Genomic DNA, 18,835 nt, shown 5'->3' with positions numbered 1-18,835 from the left:
CGATCCCTGCGCTGAGCATAGAGCCAGGAGTAAGCCCTGAGCACTGTCAGTACATGTGGCAAATATGACCAAAGCTTTAATGCAGAATCCTAACATTCTTCTCAGCATCTGGCACAGGAACCTTTGTCAGACAAAGGACTGTCTCGGTGGATAGGTAAAAAATAGAATGAAACAACAATTTTCTAATCAACCCAAAATATCAATTTCTACTTAACCCCAAACCTATTTTTAAAACTTAAGTTTGGTTTATTTACTGAGTAGGATTTGAGCTGGGGTTTAATCCAAGTTGTCTCTCAAAGCTTTCTCTCTCTGGTGTACTGTTCTAACTAAAAATTCTGCCAAGAATCATCAGAAAGGAGCAAAGGCCAACAGCCACACTCACCTGCCATGTCAATGGCAAAAGGCCGGTCTGCTCTCCAGCCTGTGTACCAGCCAACAACTTTGCCATTTTCCACCAATGGGCGTTCATAGCGGCGTCCACCAACTAGGCCCACTGGCCAGACAGACACCTTGCGGGTAGTTCGCATCTATAAGTAAGAAGGGGACAGAGATGTCTCTTAAGTTTCTTTTAAGAACAAAAGGAACATGAAACACAGGGAGAAAATGAAAGGTAGAATGTAGAGTTCCATGAGCTGAAGTCTCTTAATGAAACTCTTTTGTTGACCATGAGAGAGCCAAGTCATTGTGCTTCAGCTGCTTGGTGCCATTGGACAATAAATGCCACCAGAAACTGATACAGGTGCCTTAAGAATAACAAAGGAATGTCATACCTGCACAGTGCTTATCTGAAGTTGTAACTATCAAGATTTTCAATGTTTCCGAGTGCATTTTTAAACAATACTTTATAAATTCTGAAATGAGAAAGTTTAGCTTCCTTTAGGACATTATGAAGAAAGATAGAAAAAAATCACTCAGAGGACCTACCAGGGTGTCTATCTCTTAACTTATACAGACACCCAGAAATTTCAGCTAGGATATTAACAATGAAACCATGATACAGAGTCAGGAATTTTCCAGAATGGCAAAAGAAAAATATACCCAACCTTCATCTATCAAGGACAAGTGGCTAGCCCCAAAAGGAAGCATTCAAAGTAGTAGCTGCAGTGGTGGACCCTACAGAGTCCTGGGTAAAGACAAACTTTAACTGATATTTCTTTGATAAATTTCTTTAAAGAAAAAGACATGGTAAAAGATGCCAAATTGCTTAATCATCCCAGGTAGACAGAGGTAAAAACTCTGAGATCTTCTCAGGGGGGCAGAAAGTTTCCTTTCCTTTCCAGATAAGTTCAGTAGCCTCCACACCCAACCTCCTCCAACATATAAATGGTTCAGCTCTATAAACCCACACTCCTGATGCATATACAACCACTTGACACCACCTCTATATTTCACAGTACTGACAGTCAAGTAGGATCACAGAAAAAATTTTGATAGGGAAGTTGCTGAGAAGCCCTAGATGCTCAGTAAGCAAAAACAATAACACAAAAGGCCCAATCAGCATCAAGCAACTTTAAATCCTGACAATGATTTTAGTAACACTGATTTGAGATATAACAGTGATCACAAATTGATTTTTTTTTCTGGTCATTTTGTTTGCTATTTGTTGGAACAAACAATCTGAAGTAAATTTGTGTCTACTAAGGGATCAGTCTTGAAGAGCATTGGGAAAACAATGAGTAAAGAGAAGGTCACAAAGGTAGTGGGTCTGATGTTAGAACATGGAGTTCCTGAATGCCTGAAACAACTGTATTATGAATAATATTATTAATTATAGTATTTAAATTTTTAAAAGGTAAAAAATTAAAAAACTAAATGCATTTTTGATAAATGCCAGCACATACATGAATCTTGTAAACATAATTCTAAGTGAAAAAAGCCAGATATAGTAGGACCAAAAAATAAAAGATCATCATAAAAAGCTTGCAAACAATTTGCAACATTTTGGCGGAAAACCACCGTCAACACCCAGGGCATTTATAGAAGGTCCTTGTGGAACTTCATAAATGGCATGATTTGAATTTCAGTTAGGAACCAGCACACACAACCTTTCCATGGGGATGACCCTGAGCTACCTCTGATGATAATTTTAACAGTAATGTTTACTTACCTTTCATTTGTTACTCCTGGCTCTGCACTCAAAAATTATTACTGGTAGGTTCAGGGAACAATATGGGATGCAGGTTTCAAACCTAGGTCAGTCACATGCAAGGCAAACACCCTCCCCATGATGTTATTTTACAAGAGAGTAAAGCTGTATACTTGGGGAATATTTTCATAAACCTGGAACCAGGAGAGATAGCTCAAAGAGTTCAGCATCTGCTTCATATGCAGAGGTAATGGGTTATACTTCTGCCATCCACTGCTCCCCTAAATAGGACTGGAAAGCGAGCACCTAAGCATAGAATAGGGATAGGGAGAAGTCCCCGAGTATTGCTAGTATGCTCCCCCAATACAAACACAAAATAAAACAAAATATTCCAATAGGGAAAAAAATTAAAGATAGCTAAAATTTGACAAGAGGATAAAATAGGGAGAACCTATACTGCTATCTCTTTTATCTCCACAGTGTAGGTTATTTTGGTCAGGTATCAGAACAATTTCTGTGCAGATGAAATCACAATCTAATATATATTTGTTCTGAGCACACAGGGAAGCAGTAAGAGATAGCAGAGTGGAGACAGAGAGCTGCACCGCCAATAAACCACACTGTGGGGCAATGAGGTCTAAGTAGGAGGAAATTTCTAAGGTGTGAAAAGTCACCAAGGGGAACAGGTTGTCTGTGTTCTGTAAAATTTTACCACATCAAATATATGATTCAACTTGTAAAGACAAGCCCCTGGAATTCTTGTGTAAGGTCAGACTAATATCCAGTCTTTAACAAACACATAAATAAGTATGCCTAATCTGAGCAGTGTTAACCAATAATAGAAGAGAATCAGTATCTCTATCTACAGCACTGGAACCGGAGGCAAGAAACTATGAAATTGGCCTTAGCAGGCACCATCTGAACAACAGCACTGGAGAGACCACACTGAAATCTGCTCTCATGACAGAAGATCTTGTAGATTCTTAATGTCAGTTCCATCCATACCCAACATGTATCTGAGCATCGGAGGCTGAGAGACCACTATCAAGAGTGCCTACAGCTATAAAGCAGAGCAAGGAAAGCTTCTTCAACAAAGAGTGCTGGGAAAAAATAGATAACTATTGATAAAAAAAAAAGGAAAGAAAGAAACTGAATTCATAAAGCACACCATATACAAAAAAATTAATTCAAAGTAAACAAAAACCAGAGATTGTATTAGATCTCTAGATTACAGTGAAAAAAAATACAGGCAGACTTGCCTGAATCTGAATATCACAGAGATTGTCAATTACATAGCAAAGGCAACAACAACAACAACAACAAAGGAAATATAACTATATGAAATTAAAAGTTTCCACATGGTAGGCTGGAAAAGATGTACAACTGGGACAGTGTGTTTGTCTTGCATGCAGCTGACCCAGGTTTGATCCTGAGAACCACCAGTAGTGATTCCTGAGTACAGAGTAAGCTCAGGGCTTACTCCAGAGCATTGCCAGGTATGGCCCCAGAACAAACGAAACAACAACAACCAAAAAACCAAAGACTAAACTCTGGCTTGCCAAAGGGTTAAAAAAAAAGTTTCCACATGGAAAAAGAAACTTGGGATAAATAAAGACAACCAATTGCTGGGAGATGATATTCATATCATACTACTGCCACGGCATACATAAACTTTTTTGGGGGGGCCACACCCGGTAACACTCAGGGGTTACTCCTGGCTATGCACTCAGAAATGGCTCCTGGCTTGGGAGACCATATGGGACACCGGGGTATCGAACCACGGTCAGTCCTAGGCTAGCACAGGCAAGGCAGGCACCTTACCTCTAGCCCCGGCATACATAAACTTTTAAGGAAGCTCAGCCCACCAGATGTATCCTCAGATTTTCCTGGTGGGGAGAACTGAAATAACTCCCATGGGGTTCCTCAAAAGGCTCGCTGTAGATGCCCTTTTTCCCCCTGCATGAATAGTTAAGGAATTTCTGAAGAGATAAATACATGCTTGGTATTACATCTTCTGTCATTATTTGGCTATCTCTCCTTTGTAAAATCTCAGGCAAAATTGTGGCCTCTATCAAATAACTTGGCTCAGAAATTCCAGACCCAAAGATTACTAAGAGAACCCCTTTTCTGGATAATATTTAGCACCTAAAAGCAAAGACAATATTTTTTCTCTTTTTCAAATATGTCCTTGCAGCTGCAGTTTCTGGTAATCAAGGGCATAGCCTAAATGTAGATCCTGGGCTATTGACTCTCCTTAGAAAAAGGGAACGACAATTTAGGGGATTTGGCTCCTTCCTTTACTTGTCCTCTAAAACAATAGAGTCCAGCTCAGCGAAGACCATGTTCGTAGATATTTTTTACTTCCTAATAATCTCTGATTATGCATCGAAGTAAACTTGCAAAGAGTTGCCTTGTAACCTTCTCCTTTGTAATTTAGAATTCTTACAGTCACACACATAGCTTAAGCATTGTCACCGTTTAATTTTGCTTTGTGATTGTAATCATTCTTTTCTATACCTATGGCTGGTTTTACCCCTATAAATCCCCCCTGCTTAAAAAATTAAAATTGTCGCACTCCTGCCAGAAGATGTGTTGACCCCACATACTCTGTGTGTGGTTTCATTATTTCATATGTCATATTTTGCCAACCCACTCTGTGGATTCATTGAAATCCCACTGATGGCTGTAGCACAGAAGCTGCCTAAAACATACCACTTTAGATAAAGGACTAGATTCTGAGAAACCACAAAGTACTGACAAAACTCAGCAACAAAAATATTCCAATAATTCCATGAAAAATGGGGAGGAGATAAAGACACATTCATGAAAAAGACATATGGTGGCCAATAAACATATGAAAGAGTTTTCATATGTTTTCACTTACTATCAGGGAAACACAAACGAAAATGGCAGCCATTAACACCTCATTAATGAGAGATATTACCTCACACCAGTGAGAACATATATATCAAAAAAAATCTGAAGAACAAGAAATTTTGTCAGAGATGTGATGAAATAGAAAATCTTTTTTTTATTTCTAGTGGGCCTATCTTATGGGAAACAATATAGAGATTTCTAAAAAATGTAATGCTGGAGTTCCCATTTGACCCAGCTACCCATGCAAGGAGGTATCTAACCCCCAAACTACAAAAATATTAGTTCAAAGATATAGTCACATCTATCTTCATTGTAGCTCTCAATGCAATATCCAGGATATGGAAGGGACCCAAACATCTAACAGCAGGAGACGGGATAGAAAAATACACAGTGAAATATATGTAGCCACAAATAAAAAAGACATACAATTTGCACTATCATGCTGGCAAAATAAGCCAGATGCAAAAGGAAAAATAGGGGATGATTTCATTTATTTGTAGTATAGAAAAAAATAAAGGGTCTGGGCAATATCAATCAATAATAAAATTCACATTATGAATACTCATGAATACAGATAATATAAAGAAACTCTTGCTACTCTCACTGTTATTATTTAACAGTACTGGAGTCCTAGCCACAGAAATTAGTAAGCAAAGAAAAACCAAGGAATTCAAATTGGAAAAGTAAAAATCTCACTTTTTGCAGATGATATACTGTAGACAGAAAATCCTAAAGACCATAAAAAATGTTAGAAACCATAAACTAATATATTGGCAGGACAGAACACCAAAAAACAAAATGTATTTGCATTTCTATATGCAAACAAAAAAGTAGAATTGAAATAAAAATCTCATTTACAATTGCATTCAAAATAACTAAGTACCTATTAATTAACAAAGGTGGTGAACGACTAAAAACTGTAATTTGCTATTAATATAAATAGAAGATATAAAAATGATGGAAAAGTTAAAATTATTTAAATTAGTAGTCTACCTGAAGCTCTATACTAATATAATTCCTATAAAATTCTTTAAGGTAATAGGAAAAAATAATAATTTGACTGGAAGTACAGAGCCTTAATAAATAGCCAAAAAAATTCACCCCCACAAAAAAAAAAATAACCCACAATGGAAAGTATCATGTTCCCTAATTTTAAACTATATTTTTAAAAAATAGCAATTAAAACATTGTGGTATTAATAAAAACAGACCCTCAAACTAATAAAATGGAATTGAGAGTCAGAAATAAACCCTAAATAGATGGACTGTTAATTTACAACAAAGTAACAAAGGAACATGGAATAGAGAAATTCTCTTCAACAAATAATAATTGTAAAAATTATATAGCCATCTCAAATAGTTTTTATGAAACTAACATCACCCTAATACCAAAATCTGAGAGAGATGCTGCAAAGAAAGAAAACTACAGATCATTATTCTTATTGAACACAGATGCAAAGATCATCAACAAAATCCTAGCAAACAGGATCCAATGCCTCATCAAAAAGATTATTACCATGATCAAGTAGATTTCATTCCAGGAATGCAAGGATGGATTAATATATGTAATTAAATCAACATTATATGCCATAACAACAAAAACATATGATCAGATCAATAGATGCAGAAAAAGCATTTGATAAGTCCAACATCCATTCATGATAAAATAGTCTCAGCAAGATGGGAATAAAAGAAACTTTTCTCAATATAGTCAAGGTCATTTACCACAAACTCATGGCAAATATTATTCTCAATGGAGATAAATTAAAAGCCTATCTAAAGTCTGGCACAAGATAAGGTGGCCCTCTCTGACTATTAAATACAGTGCTGGAAATACTTGACATAGCAATCAGGCAAGAAAAAGATATCAAAGGCATACAGATAGGAAAGGAAGAAGTCAAGCTCTCACTGTTTGCAGATGACGTGATACTATATTTAGAAAACACTAAAAATTCTATCAAAAAGCTTCTAGAAACAATAGGTTCATATAGCAAAGTGGCATGCTTCAAAATTAACACACAAAAATCAACAGCCTTCTTATACACAAATAGTGATAGAGAAGAAATCGACATTAAAAAACAATTCCATTCACATTAGTGCCACACAAATTCAAATACCTTGGAGTCAAATTAACTAAAGAGGTGTAGGACCTATACAAAGAAAACTACAAAACCCTGCTTCAAGAAATAAAAGAAGACACAAGTAAATGGAGACACATACCTTGTTCATGGATTGTTCATGGATTTAACATAATTAAAATGGCAATACTCCCCAAAACATTGTACAGATTTAAGGTAATTCCTCTAAGGATGCCCATGACATTCTTCAATGAAGTGGATCAAACAACCTGAAATTCATTTGGAAAAATAAACACCCCACAGTTAGTTAAAGAAACCCTTAGGAATAAGAAACTGGGAGGCATCACTTTCCTCAACTTTAAATTATACAACAAAAAATAGTCATTAAAACAGCATGGTATTGGAATAAGAACAGACCCTCAGATCAGTGGAATAGACTTGAGTATTCAGAGAATGTTTTCCAGACATACAATCAATTAATCTTTGATAAAGGGGCAATAAACACAAAATGAAGCAAGGAAAGACTCTTCAACAAGTAGTGTTGGGACAACTGATCAGCCACATGCAAAGAAGTCAACTCAAACTTCCACCATATACAAAGATCAAATCCAAATGAATTAAAGACCCTGATATCAGACCCAAAACCATAAGCTATATAGAAGAATACTTAGGTAAAACACTCCATGACATTGAGACTAGAGGCATATTAAAGGAGAAAAGAGAACTCTCTAACAAGTGGAAGCAGAGATAAAGAGATGGGACTATATTAATCTGAGAGCTTCTGCACCTCAAAGAAAATAGTGATGAGAATACAAAGGCCACCCACAGAATTGGAGAAGCTATTCACCTAATACCCATTAGAAAAGGGGATAGTATATAAGATATAAAAGAACTTAACAAGAAATAAAACGTCTAACTTCATCAAAAAATGTGGAGAAGAAATGAACAGTTCCTCAAAAAAGGAATACAAATGGCCAAAACATGAAAAAATGTTCCACATCACTAATCACCAGGGAGATGCAAATTAAAACAACAATGAAGTACGATCTCTTGCCACAGAAATTGGCACACATCTAAAGAACAAGAACAAACAGTGCTGGTAGGGACATGGACAGAAAGGAACTCACATTCAGTGCTGGTGGGAATGACTTTATAGAAAACAATATGGAGATTCCTCAAAAAACTGAACCATGAGCTCCCATATGATCCAGCTATACCACTCTTAAGGTTATACCCTAGGGACACAAAAACACAATACAAAAATGCCTTTTGCATACCTATATTCATTGCAGTATTATTTATAATATTCATAATCTAGAAACAACCCAGATTTCCGACAATAGATGAGTGGCTAAAGAATCTGTGGTACATTTATATAATGGAATACTATGCAGGCATCAGATAAAATGAAGTCATGAAATTTTCCTATATATGGATGTACATGGAAACTATTAAGCTGAGGGAAATAAGTCAGAGGGAGAAGATAGACAAAGAATAGTCTCATTCATCTATAGGTTTTAAGAAAATAAAATACATTATTATAATAATACCTAGAGACAATAGAGATGAAGTCTGAAAGGACAGGCCACGATATGAAGCTTACCACAAAGAGTGGTGAGTTCAGTTAGAGAAATAACTACACTGACAATTATGACAATGGTAGGAGAGAAATAGAATGCCTGTGTCGAATACAGGCAAGGGGTGGGGGAGTAGGGAATTGGGGGGTATTAGTGGTGGGAATGTTTCACTGGTGAATGGGTTGTTCTTTTTATTTATTTTTTTTAAAAATTTTTTTTTCAGAAAAATGAATTTTATTCACATGCATTTTCAGAACACAGCTCTGATAGTCTTATAGACAGCCTGTACATTTAAAAAATCTTTAAAAACAAATTTGTTCTTTTATACAAAAGTAATAATAATCTATTATCAGAGAAATATAAATTCAGATTGTACATAAATATCATTTCACACTAGAACCAATGGCACATATAAAAATATTCAGAACTATTTGTGTTTGTGGGAACATAGTAAAGATGCAAAAGTTTTCATTTAAAAAATTACTCTATTTAAACACGGTGGTTGATAAGGTTATTCACAATAAACTTTTTTTTACAGTTACAAATTGTTCATGATTGAGTTTCAATTATAACAGTATAAACACTCTCCACCAATGAACATTTCTCTCCATCAATGTCCCCGTTTTTTCTCTCAACCACCACCACTGCTTCTATCTCCTCTGCCTACCACTGTGGCAGATATTTTTTCCTTTTTTTTTGTTTTGGTTTTTGGGTCACACTCAGTGATACTCCTGGCTATGAGCTCAGAAATCACCCATGGCTTGGGGGACCATATGGGACACTGGGGGATAGAACTGCAGTATGTCCTAGAATAGGGTATGCAAGGCAAATGCCCTATCACCTGTGCCATCTCTCCAGCCCCAGACATTTTTCTAGTTCTTCTCTCTCTTTCTATATTCATTATTTTTGTCCTTAGACACTTATGGTTTGCAATATTGTTACTAAAGAGATATCATACATATCACTATCTCCATTTAGCACCTTGTTCTTTTTTCATAGTGATTGTTTCTATTAGTGTCATAGTTGTTCTTTCTTTGCCCTAACTGCACTATATAACTATTTGTGTCAAGCTTTTCTAAGATGGATTGGTCCTCCTGACCCTGGTCTCAATTGTCTCTGGATATTATTACCAAACTATCTTGTTCTATTTTCCACAAATGACTGCAATCATTCTGTCTCTCTCTCTGATTCTGATTAGTTTATCTCAGCATAATACTCTCCATATTCATTCATGTATTTTTGTTGTTCTTTTTAATAACTAAACCCAACTACAAAAATGTTTGTAATGATGGTGCTTAAATAAAGATATAAAAAACTAGATAGCCACATGTGAATAAATGAAATTAGAGTCCATTGTCTCATATCATGCCCTAAAATTAATTCAAAGTACATTAAAAACTGAGATTTTGGGGGCTGGAGTAATGGTGCAAGCGGTAGGGCATTTGTCTTGCATGAGCTAACCTAGGCTGGATCACGGTTAGATCCCCTGGTGTTCCTATATTGTCCCCCAAGCCAGGAGTGATTTCTGAGTGCATAGCCAGGAGTTGTAACCCTTCAGCATCACCGGTGTGGCCCAAAAACCAAACCAAACCAACAAACAAAAACCCTGAGATTTTTAATTTGCTAGCTCCCAAAATATACTAGTCACAAATCCATAAAATTCATTGACAAAAACATAGGCATATGTATTCAGTGGTGTCTTCAGTGATTCAAAATCACTGTCTAGGAAAACAAAACCAAATAGAGTTAGTGAGTCTACACTAATTAAAAAGTGCCACACTACAGAATAAAAAATTACTAAGACTAAAGGAAATCTCTGGAAAGAGCACAGGAGATGAGGCAAATGCATTTCATGTGGCTTCTAACAGACTCTTGGCATCACTGATGGTCCTTGAGCATCATGTATCACTCCTGAGCACAAAGCAAGGAATAGTATCCCTGAGCAACACCAAGCTTGCCCCCCCCCACACACACACAAAATAAAACTGGGGAAAGAGCTACCATGTATACTCAAGTATAAGCCAACTTGAATATAAGCCAAACTCCCCTAATTTTACCCTAGAAACTGGGTAAATTTAGTGACTCCAAATATAAGCCAAGGTGGAAAATGTAGCAGCCACTGATAAATTTCAAAAATAAAAATATATTACAGTATATTGAGAAATCAGTAGGTTAAATGTTTTTCAATATTTATTTCTAAAGAAAACTGTAAAATATCAACAATAATTTTAAAACTTTAAATGAAGTGTAGAAAACCATAGCTTAACAGGTAATCAAGCTAAATCACAAAGGTTAAAATCCCTCAAAACTGGATTCCTCCTCCTCCTCATCTGTATGTCCAAACAGAGCTTCAGCTGTATCTGATGTGAGGGTATCAGCATAGGCATTGTCATCATCACTGAGTTCGCAGTTATCATCATCACTGCTGTCGGTCTCATACAAAGCGCAGTCTTCACTGCCATCCATCAGATTATTAATGCCACATTTCTTAAAGGTATGTTGCACTATTTCCTCTGGAATCTTTTCCCATGCATCACGAACCCACTTTGCTATCAATTCTATGTCAGGCTTCTTTAGATTTCCAACTTTTGTCAGTTCATACCACATCTTTCTCACAAAGTCTTTAAAAGTTTATTTAGACAAACATCTACATCTTACAGATGTAAGCCTACCAGGAATAATGGCCAATGTAACCTGAGATGACTTTGCCAGTTTTTTTTTATGTCATCAGATGTGTGAGCTCTGAACATATCCCAAACAAGCAATGATGGTTTTTTTTCCTTCAAGGCTGCTCCTGGTCGTGTGTTCCAAATTTCTTCCAGCCACCATTTTTTTTATAATATTTTATTTAAACACCTTGATTACAAACATGATTGTGGTTGGGTTTCTGTCATGTAAAGAACACCCCCCCCCATCACCAGTGCAGCATTCCCATCACCAATGTCCCAATTCTCCCTCCTCCCCGCCACACCCCTGCCTGTACTCTAGACAGGCTTTCCATTTCCCTCATACATTCTCATTGTTAAGATAGTTCTCAATGTAGTTATTTCTCTAACTAAGCTCATCACTCTTTGTGGTGAGCTTCATGAGGTGAGCTGGAACTTCCAGCCCTCCTCTCTTTTGTTCCAGTCATTTTTTTGTTCCATCCTCATCCATCCAACCTTTCTCATGTGTGTGTACTGTAATTCCTGGTGGAAATTTGATCTTTTTAGGCAAGGTCTTCTTTTAAAAATAACAACAGGCCTCAGTGTATTTCCATTAGCTAAACATGAAAGAACGACTGTGAAATGGTTTTTTTTCATTTCTTGTGGTTCTAAGTAAAATACTGGTAGTTTTCTCTCCCAAATTTGCCACAGTTCTATTGCTTGGAAGATCAAAGGTCATAGGTGTTTCATCCATATTCTCAACATCTCCCAAGTCAGAGTTGTGGATCTTTTTTTGTTTAATGATAAATGAATGGAATGACATCACTTTTTCAACCTGGTCTTTTGGCAACTTCTGTAAAATCTTTGTTCTTTGCCATAAACATAGGCCATACCTATTTATGAGCAGGTACACCATCCTGCTGATGCAACAAAATTTTCAATGCCTGGTGCTTTTAATTTCTCATCTTTAGCCATCTGAAGTGCACATAAGTGAATTCCCATCCGTGTTGCACAGTAACCATTTCAACAACTCCATAATCCATTTATGCAGTTCAGTCTCTAGAGCCCCATATGAAGTTGTTAAACCATGTCAAGCTTTTTTTGCCATTGGAATCTTTTCCAAATTGGCTTTCCTTTTTCGCCATTCCCTCACTTGTTTTTATCAGCACAAAATTCTCTACTTGCAATACTGTTACTGATTTCTTTTGCTCTTAACACAACCTTGAGTTTTAAACCAGCTTCATATGACTTGAGTTTTTGTTTTGACCCAGGATTAAAAGTAGAGAGATTCATTTCTAACATGATAGAAAAGACTATTAAAAAGAATGCCATAGCAATTGAATTCTCAAATATATTGTAAACTTTACTCCAAAAATAAGCCGTAGTTATAGTTATCATATTAAAAGTAGTATACCATAGTTTGTACTGTAACGCATAATACACACTGCATTGCATTTGCACTGTCACTGCATGCACTGTGTTACTACATATTACTGTATATGTAAGGCTGTCATTGGTAGGTGTAGACTGAAAACGATAATCAGCCACTTATCAAGCCAATAACCAATATCAGATGGCCAATATTCCTGTACACTTAAAATGTGCATTTTTATATTTTGTACATTTAAAAATTTTTATATGTAAAATACTTTACTTTTAATGACAGGACCTAATTAGACCAGATTTGGAGTCTAAAAGACCTCAAATGTGTCTAGGGACCCTAAAATGGGTAGTGGCTGTGTAAGAGGAAGTGTTTGTGTAACTACAGTAACAGTTTTTTTTATTACAGTAAACTTACTATTTTTATACATTTAAATATATGATTACATTTACAATACATGATTGTTTGATATACTGTATACCATTAACATTCCACATTAACCCATAATATTAATGGCAACTTTAATAAAGTGAATAAGCCATTTAAGACAGTAAAGCATTGTAAATAAATGGTTAAAAAATCCTGAATCCTTATACTCCAAACCCCTGATTATAAGGATTCAGGATTTATAACCATTATTTACATGACTTGTACTACCTTAAATGGGTTTTTCACTTAATTAAATGTGTCATTGAATATTGTGGTTAAATAGTTTAGTGCATACAGTTCAGTTCAGCTGCCTACCTCTTCAGCTCAGCCGGGACTTGTGGACTGAGCTGAAGCCCACCGCCCCTTCCAGCAGATGGCAGAAGATGACTGGAGACTACATGCATTTGCACCATAGTCAAATAACCTGTATGACCATAGTAAAAGCTGAGTCATAAAAACTTGGGCTTATACTCGAGTATATTCGTACTAGATACTTCAGTAGACACAACAGATTACCAACAGGAAATGAAAATAAAAATGGCATAGATGTCACCTCTCACAAGCGTGGAAGGTATATTTCAGAAACAAAACAAATGCTGGCAAAGAAAAAATAATCCTTGTACATATGTTAGTCTAATGAAAAATAGGTTGAATTTTTCTTCAAATACTAAAAGTAGAACTATATAATGACCCAGCAACTGCCTTCCTAGGTCTCTAACTGAAGAATATAAAGCCACTATTTAAAAAAGATGTATACACACATGTTAATTGCAGTTCTATTTAATATAGCCATGATATGGAAACAGGACCCAGAGCAATGTACAGTGGGTAGGGCATTGCCTTCCATGTAGTCAACTAGGTTCAATCTCCAGCATCCCATATGGTCTGAGTTTGCCAGGAGTAATTTCTAAGTGCAGAGCTGGGAGTAATCCCTTGGGTGGTGGCCAAAAAAAAAAAAAAAACCCAAAAAAAACACCCAAAGGAAAAAGATATGGAAACAATCTAAGTGCCCAGTTTACAGAGATGAGTAAAGATGTGGTGCTTAAATACACAGTGAAACACTACTAATTATATAAGAAATAATTCCTTTTCTGCAACAATGAAGTGGAGTAGTGTCAAGTTAAAAGAATAAGAAGACTAAGAATTCAACTCAACTTGGGAATATTAAGAAACAAAGGAAGGGAGCAAAAGCAAGTGAAAATAAATCCTGTATTCCTTTTTTAAATGTTATTTAAACACAGTACCATATCATTTAGTTTTCTAGACTTGAAAATTATGATTGTTTTTAAGAATTCTCTATACACAATCTTACCCAGAAAACCTTTCTTCAGTAAAGATTACCCTCACCAATGACCAATGATGTTGCCTAGAAAAGGGAAAACCTTTATATTTGACTCGCTGGCTTTATAAATATTAGGCTTTATATTTTCTAAGACTCATTCCACATGGGTCAGCTTTTCAACTGTACCCATGGGTCCTATCCTTAGTGTCTGTCTATGTGTGTTGGGCATGAGTTGTGTGGGCTTTCTCCACCTCAATGTCTAATGTCCATCTGTTATTAGACATAATATCTATGTTGATATTGTCCTTCCCCCATTTATATATAAAACTCTTCTTATCCCCGCCCCTGCTTACCCACTTTACAAATCCTTTTCTAACACCTTCATTCTCTCATCCCTCAATTTATTATTTCTTCCTATTTAACAATTTTTTTAACTTCAGCTCATAATTCCTCAGGAAACTGGAACATTCCCCTCACACCCCAACCAGCTAATGAAAAGCTCCCAAACCAAAAAGACAGATTCCCAGCCTGCCTTGCCTCAACCCAAGAAGAAGCTGCCGCTACCACTGCTGCTGATTTGCTCTTAGCAGCCCCTTTTCTTTGCTGTGGACCGTTGCTTGCTATCAGATTCAGTTTTCTGAAACTCCCAGCTTAAGGAATTTCCTGATATGTGACTGCTGGGAGTTGTTTATCAGGTTCACAAGACCATGCTGCAGGCTAAAGCTGTGCTCTGAATTTTATCCCCCATCCCCAGACTATTTTAAAAGATTTAAAGGGGATATGTATACCTCCTTCATATATTTCTTTAGATGTATTTTCTTAATAGGAATAATTTGTAATGTCTATTTTCTTATCTAGAGGTAGTTTTCCCCATTCCTTTTCTTGTACTTGTTTAGGAAATTCTAGTAGATAAGTTCCTCTTGGGCTCTGAGTTCATGTTAGAACTGGTTACAGAATTGTTTGGCATATTATTTTTACCCTCATATGCACTAGTAATATCATGTGGCATTGTTCCTTTTTGCATAATCACATTAAAGGGGGGGTAAATCTTATATCTAGAAACAAGTTCTTATCTAATTGGGATAACAACTCGTAAATTTTATATTGCCAGGGGGCCTTTCACTCTGAACATTTGTCATAATGAACAGTTCTGATTGGACACTCTGGCCATTCACCCTAGAACCAGTTGGATACCATCTTTGGACTGTGCATGGTTTTCTGCACTAGCGCCAGGACCAAGGAATTGACTTCTACCTGGGAAGGTCCTTGATGTTGCCCTGGCAATATATTGTTCCAGACTCTGGTTTCATATGCATTTGGAACGACATGGAAATGACAATAACTTGCTCAGAGTATGGTTCCCTGCACAGTCGCATAACAATGAGATATTAACTAGAAGACAAACTCTGTGACACCCTGACTTTGACATAGGATCCTGTGTACAGAAACCTGACTGTGACAACCATGATTGAGATAGACTGTTTACTGGGACACCAAGAAAGACAACTTAGAATGCCTGAAGTCTGCAGTTAGTTGGTCTTATGGCAGGAATTGCTGGTACATGTGTAGGTATCTCCACCCTGTTTTAGGCCAAAGGTTTTTCCTTTTAAGTTTCCCCATCTTTTGCTGTGCCTATGCAAACAAAACAAAACAAAACAAACTACAACAAAACAACACACACACAAACAAAAAGACCTGTCATGCCCACACTCCTTTTTTTCTTTTCTTATTTATTTATTCATATATTTATTTTTATATCTTTTTGTTGTTGTTATTGTTGTTGTTTTGGTCACACCCAGCAGCACTCAAGGGTTACTCCTGGCTCTACGTTCAGAAATCGCTCCTGGCAGGCTTGGGAGACCATATAAGGGGCTCCCACTTTTTTCATAGAACCTAGATTACTTTGTTTTACTACTTTTCTTTATTTTTCTTTATTTATTTTTGGTTTTTGGGCTCAGTGATGCTCAGGGGTTACTTCTGGTTATACGCTCAGAAATCGCCCCTGGCTTGGGGGACCATATGGGACTCCTAGGAATTAAACCAAGGTTTGTCCTAGGCTAGTACACACAAGGCAGACACCTTATGCCCTGTGCCACTGCTCCAGCCCCTACTTTTCTTTCTTTTTCTTTTTTTCTTTTTTCTTTTTAAATTTTTATTGTGACCAAAGTGCATTACAAATCTTTCACTGCATCATTTATGGTACATAGTGACAATGAATGAGGGGCATTCCCACCACCAGTGCTGTCCTCGCTCCACCCCTGTTCCCAGTATGCATCCCATATCTCCCTCCTCTACCCCCCAGTATGCTAGTGCAACTGGTCTCCACTTTATAGCTTGTTGTAGATTGAGCATCCATTCCACCGTCATTGGAGATAAAACGAATAAGAAAAAGGGGAGAAAAAATTTGGTGACAACTACCAAAAAAAAGAAAGGAGAGAAATAAAAGAAAGAAAGATGGAAGAAAAAAGAAAAAAAATGGACCTGGCAAATAAAAATAAAAATAAATCTCTAAATAATAACCACAAGCGTGAAAAAGAATGAGAAAAGTGGAAGAAAAAAGAGAAGGAAAATAAAGTAAACAACTAACAAATCAAAATAAAACAAGAAAAAGTATGGGTGCTGGAGTGGTAGGGTTTGGCGTTCCCCCCACTTTTTTTTTTGCATAGGCACAGTAAGCATTGGGGAAGAAAGGGAATTCCCGTGGCCTAAGAGATTCAGGGTTTCTCCATCCTTGAAGCATACCATCATGGGATCAACCCCTGGCTCCATATATGTTCATTACCCCATCCCAAGGGCTTTTTTGTGATGCCAGGAAAGTTTCCTCTCGGTTGTGTGTGAGAAAATCAAGCCACTGTAGCTAGTGATCTTGGTATTTGCGCAGGTTATAGCTCAGGGTCTAGAATAGAGTCTCTAGGTCCTAGAGGTTCCTATCCATCATTGTTGTGGTGTTCAGTCTTCTGTAACACTTGCTCCCTGTTTTCATTCAGTTCCTAAGCCGAAGCCTAGGATATTATGCTCAGTCTCTGTTGTCCAAGTTGGACCTCTGCAATAAGACATCTTCTTGTTGTTGTTTTTTATGTGTCCTAGACTACAGCCAAGGGGTAGGGTTTTCCTTATTAGTCCCAAGGTAGGCTCTGTTCAGTCACAGTTGTCAAAGTCAGTTTTCTGTTGTTGGTGCTCTTATTTTTCACAGTTCAAAGGATGATAGCTCTTTTGATTTCCATTTAGTGTTAGGTGATGTGATAGGACAGCCTGGTCTTAGATCAAGTTTTCCTTACCTCGTTGTCATATCAAAACTGGCACAAGTTGGTCTTTACTTTATTTTTCAATAAAACTATAAAGAAAGGAAAAAAGAAAGGCTAGGGCCAGGGACCAAGTAGTCTCAGATGCATTGTGGAGAAAAAATAAGGACAAAACTAAATAACCAAGCTAAAGTTAAAGACAATAGAACAAAGATAATTAAACTTTAACAATCTAAATTTAAATGGGTCTATTAAACTGGCAATTCAGGGGATAAAGGGTAGTTAGTTGTATAGGGTGAACTTTGGATTTCTTGGTGGAGGGAGGTCGACACTGGTGGTGGAAATGGCCCTGACTCACTGTATATCTGAAATTCAAATATGAAAGACTTTGTAGATCACAATGGTTTCAATAAAATAAAAATTAAAAATACATTTAAACACTGTTGTTACAAGATTTTTGGTAACACAGGGGTTTGTTTGTTTCTTTTTTTTTTTTAGAACAAAGTTGTTCATGATTGAGTTTTAGCCATACAATGTGCAACACTCTATCAGTGCACATTTCCTGCCACCATTGTCCCGTTTCCCTTTTCTGCTTATCTTCTCACCTACCAGCCTCTGTGGCAGACATTCTCTCTCTTTATCTTTCCCTTTTTCCCCTTTAAAACATTGTTTTGCAATATTGTTAATGAATGAGTATCATGCTTATCAGTTTATCTACTTTCAGCACCCAGTTCTTGTCCAGAGTGATCAGTTCTATCACTGACAATGGTCCCTTCTCTGTCCTAACTGCACTCCTCACTACTTGTAATAAGTTTTCTACCTTAAATTGGACCTTCTGGTCCTCATCTCCATTGTCTCTCTATATTATTACCATACTATCTTTTTTTTAAATATCCCACAAAAGAGTGCAGTTAATCTATGTTTATCCTTCCTCTAACTCATATTGTTCAGCAGAATACTTTCCATATCCATCCATGTATAAGCATATTTCATGACGTCATTTTCCTAATAGCTACATATTATTTCATTTTGTAAATGTACCATGGATTCTTTAGCCACTATCTGTTCTCAGGCACTTGGATTATTTTCAGATTCTGGATATTGTTCATTGAGCTGCAATGAACATAGGAATGCAGATGCTTTTTCTGCATTGTTTTGGGGCTCCTAGAGTATATTCCTAGGCGTGGTATTGCTGGTTAAATGGAAGCTCAATTTCTATTTGTTTTGAGAAATATCCAT

General features: G+C 36.7%; 1 protein-coding gene across 1 annotated transcript in view; it reads right to left on the bottom strand.

The window, feature by feature from the left end:
* The window catches only part of B3GAT2 (beta-1,3-glucuronyltransferase 2), a 90,566-nt gene that overhangs the window by 12,131 nt on the left and 59,600 nt on the right, over positions 1 to 18,835 (bottom strand). Inside the window, exon 2 of the mRNA XM_049776934.1 lies at positions 383 to 527. Within this exon, the coding sequence (XP_049632891.1) occupies positions 383 to 527 (145 nt within the window). The remainder of the gene's footprint in view (positions 1 to 382; positions 528 to 18,835) is intronic.

Source organism: Suncus etruscus, chromosome 7 (assembly GCF_024139225.1).
Source record: "Suncus etruscus isolate mSunEtr1 chromosome 7, mSunEtr1.pri.cur, whole genome shotgun sequence".
Taxonomy (NCBI): domain Eukaryota; kingdom Metazoa; phylum Chordata; class Mammalia; order Eulipotyphla; family Soricidae; genus Suncus; species Suncus etruscus.
This window is presented reverse-complemented; position numbering and strand designations above follow the sequence as displayed.